Raw genomic sequence first — 5,000 nt, 5'->3', positions numbered from 1 at the left:
TAATAAGCTTTTTGGACGTCGAAATAAGTTTCCGCCATACATTTACTTACAGCACTTGCGATTTTTGCCCCCTAGCGATCCGAGACCCCTTTGCGTATAAACGGGGATCCGATTACTAAGCAACTAATTCATTGCCCACCAATCAGGGTGTGTGAATTTGATTGACAGTCACGCTTCCTTGCAAAGCTCGCACAGTTGTGAGTTGAACACCGTTGAATGGGTTGTTGTTGAGTGACGTATTTACACGTAGTTGTCAAATGTGAAAGTTTTCTTGGGGTGGCCACGGTAACGAGCGTTGCACTGTAAGACATCGCGATCTGATAGTTGTTGTGTATCGTTCTCATTGTTCACAACAGCTCATCCATGGCTTCATCATCCAAGTTCTCTCTTGCGATTGGTAAGTTTTTGTATTATTACCTACAAAGTGAAATGAGGCTTCGCAGACAAAGGCACCCAACGAGCAAATTATGCTCCTTGTAATGTACATAAAGACTGTCTAAAGAGATGTTTTTATCACCTAGGAGAATTTGATCTGTTCGGAAATCTTAGCTGAAAATTGGATTGTCCGAAAATTTTAGGGAATGATATCTTCATTTTAGAAATTGCTAGCTGAACGTGCCTTCTAAGAACTTCCCAGCGGACTATTTTCTCATCTGAAACGGCTAGGTGACCTTTTTGAGGCCGGGCCAAAAGTTGCATAAATGTCTCTTGTGAAATAATAATAATACTTTATTATTTATCTAATTAACACCTAAATATAAGAATATAAATAACATAAAAAATGAATAATATGCTAATTTAAAAAGATGTGTCTTGTGTTTCGGCTTAAAAATTGCAATACTAGGACTACACTTGATGTCCATAGGTAGTTTGTTCCACAAACAAGGAGCGCTAACAGAAAAAGCTCTGGACCCATAAGATTTGGTACTATATGAAGGCTGGCAAAAAAGCAACTTGTCGGCAGATCTAAGATCTCTCCTTGGAACATGGAACAAACGTAAGAAATTAGTTTTTCCTGGTTGCGATACTTTTCGCTGATGGTTTAGTAAAGAATTCTATTGCTGTTTGGCAGCGTAGAACCGAAAATCTTAGAACAGTTTGACTCTACCGAAGACATATGTCACCGGAGATTATCGTTGGGTGCCCGAATCGCAGAAACTTCGCTGGCAATGATTGTTTTATATGTGATTCATACTGGTTTCACGCCCCACCATCGCTTGTTTTCGATTCTTTCATAATGGAAAGCTTTGCAGGAATGAAAATTAGCGCAAAAACAAGTTTTGAAACGGCATGTTTCATCATGTTGTTGCCAGCTAAAATACTAAGAAATGTTTGTTAGCGACCCATCTTCGTTTCATCCCTACTTATTCGTTTCATCCCTACTTATTCCACGAGAATGCATCTCCGATCATGCCCTTAACATCGATATAACACAAGTGTTATATCCCGACTGAAATAGGTTTACCGAATTTGTTGTTTGTTCGTGATCGAATTCTCGGAAAGATCACGCAAGAGCGTTCTTTCCCTCGATTAAGACCATTAATCAGCCTTAGATTTTTTAGGGAGCCCCAATCATTCTTTGTAGTAAATATACAGCATATATGTACTGAGTCCCGCTGGGGCTTTGCATAGGAAAACTACAGTAGCGCTTTTCTTTGGTTGGAACTGGCTGGCCGGATTGGCCAGTCTGAGCAGTAGCATAATTCCATGTTGATAAATTAGGATTGGGTTAATGAGATGCAATTCACATCCGCACATTATAGTCTGGCGAATATGTGAAAAATACTGCACTTTGTGATGAAAGCACCAATTTTGCACAGAGGTTGTTTATGGAAATCTAAAGAGATTTTGATATGGAGCCATTGACAGAAATTGGGTCTAGGCCATTTAAGGGGTTATTATGCATAAAACCGAGGCTAGACTTACAAGACAGCCATTCTGGCCAATTATATTAATTCAAAATGTTCCAAAATACATTGGTATTACTTATGTTTGTCGTCATGATATCATCACCAAACAATTCCACGCAGTAAACTATAAGTTTTCATTTTTGAGGTCTTATTCTCATGCAAACAGACCCCTAAGATCTTATCAGTCAGTCAGTTTTTCAGTCAGTTTGTCACTTTGAGGACGAGATGACACGTGACAGATCTCCGAGATTTTGGGAAGATTTTGATAAGCTTTCCGACGCAAATTAGTTGTAATTGTTCAAGCTAAGTTATTTCTGTTTCAAAATTGCTCTGTCGTGCTGTTTCTGATTGGTTTTCTTTCTTTTATTTCGAAAATTAAGTACGTACTTTCGTGCCTTGTTTGTTCTTTGTTATTTTCCTCGGCGATATCGATACGGGAGTTGTTTACTCACGCAAGCCAACATATCTAGACTCGGCTTGTGTTTGGTTCGGATTGCACTGAAGCTAAGACGCTTTCGCAAGCCCACATTCATTTGCTTGAAATCCGGTGCGGGTTGCACCACATAGCTCACGAGTATCTCACGAGTATCTCACACAAGCTCTCACAAAACAGTATTTATCGGCTTGAACTATCGGTGTGGGTTACATCTCAAACTGAAAGAGTTATTGTACTCTAAAAAACACTTGCGTTGAATGAGTCTTGCACTCTCAAAGAATAGTATTTCGTACTCTTACTGTTGTCTGCTACTAGCCACCTTCACGGGAACAACAATCGAACAATACCGGTCAAGGATTGGCTGTCACAACAATTTTGTGAAAGCCAAGGGCGATTTTGGAATACGATGCTTATGATGTTTTACTTAAGTGTGTTTTACTAACTAAAACCCGGAATCCGGAATCCGGAATCACAGTACAATACAGAGAGTAAAAACTATCCTAAACATTCATAAAAGCTAACCTTAGGCCTAATTAGGCCTAAAAACGTTTGTTTAGGCCTAATTAGGCCTAAGGTTAGCTTTTATGAATGTTTAGGATAGTTTTTACTCTCTGTATTGTACTGTGATTCCGGATTCCGGGTTTTAGGGTTGCCCTACGCAAACGATTTGCTACAATGTTTACATCCTATTGCTTATAAGGCAAGCAAATGATGTGGAGGAAAATCTAGGTCCTGCAATATTTCATGTAAATGATCCAACAACCACTGTGTCTGCTGACTCTGGTCAGGGAAATGAAGCAATCTTTGGTGTGAATGCTGGTAAGCAATGTGTAGCAATGTCGCTTACTGCTATTATATACCATCAAATGCAAGATATTAGTTTGTGGACTAATTCTACTTTGAACAATATTTTGGTTATTGGAAATAATCTATACAGTTCTATAAGATGTTCTGTGCAAACAGTGACTATATTTGCTGTTACCGGGTAACTGATGTTCCAGACATGGTTTCAATATTTGATAAAGTGTATTCATTACAATATAGTGTATTAATGCCAATAGTTAACAAACAACAATTATTGTAATTCCGTTAAGAGTTTGAAAATACTTTTAGAAGTGAATTTATAAGAGACATATGGACCAATGTTTGATGTCATGAACAAACTTCCAGTAAATGACTCACTATATTGTAATGAATACACTTTATCAAATATTGAAACAATGTCTGGAATATCAATTAACAGCAAATAGTCATTTGTTCGCACAGAACATTTTACAGAACTGTATAGATTATTTCCAATAACCAAAATACTGTTCAAAGTAGAATTAGTCCACAAACTAATATCTTGCATTTGATGGTATATAATAGCATTAAGTGACATTGCTACACATTGCTTACCATCATTCACACCAAAGATTGCTTCATTTCCTTGACTAGAGTCAGCGGACACAGTGGTTGTTGAATCAATGATATCAAATATTGTAGGACCTGGATTTTCCTCCACATCATCACCTGTATTTTTAGGAATTGCTAATGCTATGTGTACCATCAATGTTTATTACTGCTACTCCAGTAGATGCTGCTAGTAACACTGTTGGATTCTCAGGATTCATTGGAGCATGTGTATAGGATTTTACTACAGTGTGGTAAATTGTTTTAATCAAATGGCTTTTCCCAGTTTTCATTTATTTCTAGTCCATGAAGGCACCCTGTTGTAAGCTTTGCGTTGCATTTTTAATTATTTAATGATCTAACTGATTGACGTAATTGGTCATCAGATATTTCTCTTGGCTATTTATACATTGTTATTGCTGGTGGACTGTGATTTCCAGTAGTTTGGGAATTTGCACCAAGCTCTGAGGGTACTTGTTCATTGAACACCTTATCTACTGATGATTCATCTTAGAATTCTAGTTGAATTTCAGCATTCTCTTGATCATTTATAAGATCATATGAATGTATGACAGTGCCCTGCTTGTTTCTTAGCCAATCTAGTGCTTCTGTTACTAGTAAATAACTGATAGAGATGATGTAGTGTGCAGCAAAAGTTGTCTAAACTGTGCAAATGGCAATAAGAGAATGATTAACGGCAGGATCTGGCCAGGGTATTAAGTACCCATCGTCGATTTCTCACATTATATTTTCCTCCAAAATAACGTTACCATGGCAACGATATTAGGCATTTCTTTGAGCCTTAAAATCAACTTATGTTGCCTTTTTTCAAGAAACGGGACTGTGAAATTTTCCCATTTAGTGTTACCAGATAATGTTAGAAATACTCTCTAAAATATTTAAAATTCAACAAAATCTGTAGGTCAGCTTTTCAGAAAAATAAGTTTGAATCACGAGCTGACGCGAGCAGCTCACGAATTGCGTGTGTGGGTACGCGTGCGCGCTCAGCTGAAAACCCTTTCGAGCCTCCTTAAGCGATTTCAGTTATAGATGTTTGAAACCTGTATCTTGAAAGGATCGAGTTTTATAAGCGACAGAATTTTGTAAACATTGGCAATTCACCGACAACAGTCAACATGTAGTATATCGTCGACTTGGTTAACGTGTTCTTGATTTTCTTCGCGGGATTAAAATATGACGACTTAATTCTTAGATATTCATAAATTAGACAGATATCAGATATGAAAGGAAAACTTGGACAG

The 5,000-nt window shown here is 37.6% G+C and overlaps 1 protein-coding gene across 2 annotated transcripts in view; it reads left to right on the top strand.

The window, feature by feature from the left end:
- Nucleotides 1-244: 244 nt before the first annotated feature.
- Nucleotides 245-5,000, top strand: part of LOC137983288 (bone morphogenetic protein 1 homolog) — a 51,675-nt gene continuing 46,919 nt past the window's right edge. For both annotated transcript variants that reach the window (XM_068830490.1, XM_068830491.1), the window contains exon 1: nucleotides 245-397. In XM_068830490.1, coding sequence (XP_068686591.1) covers nucleotides 364-397 — 34 coding nt within the window. In that variant the 5' untranslated portion in view covers nucleotides 245-363. The remainder of the gene's footprint in view (nucleotides 398-5,000) is intronic.

This window comes from Montipora foliosa, chromosome 13 (assembly GCF_036669935.1).
Source record: "Montipora foliosa isolate CH-2021 chromosome 13, ASM3666993v2, whole genome shotgun sequence".
NCBI classification, from domain to species: Eukaryota; Metazoa; Cnidaria; class Anthozoa; order Scleractinia; family Acroporidae; genus Montipora; species Montipora foliosa.
Note: the sequence above shows the minus strand (reverse complement) of the source record. Positions and strands in the feature narration are given on the sequence as shown.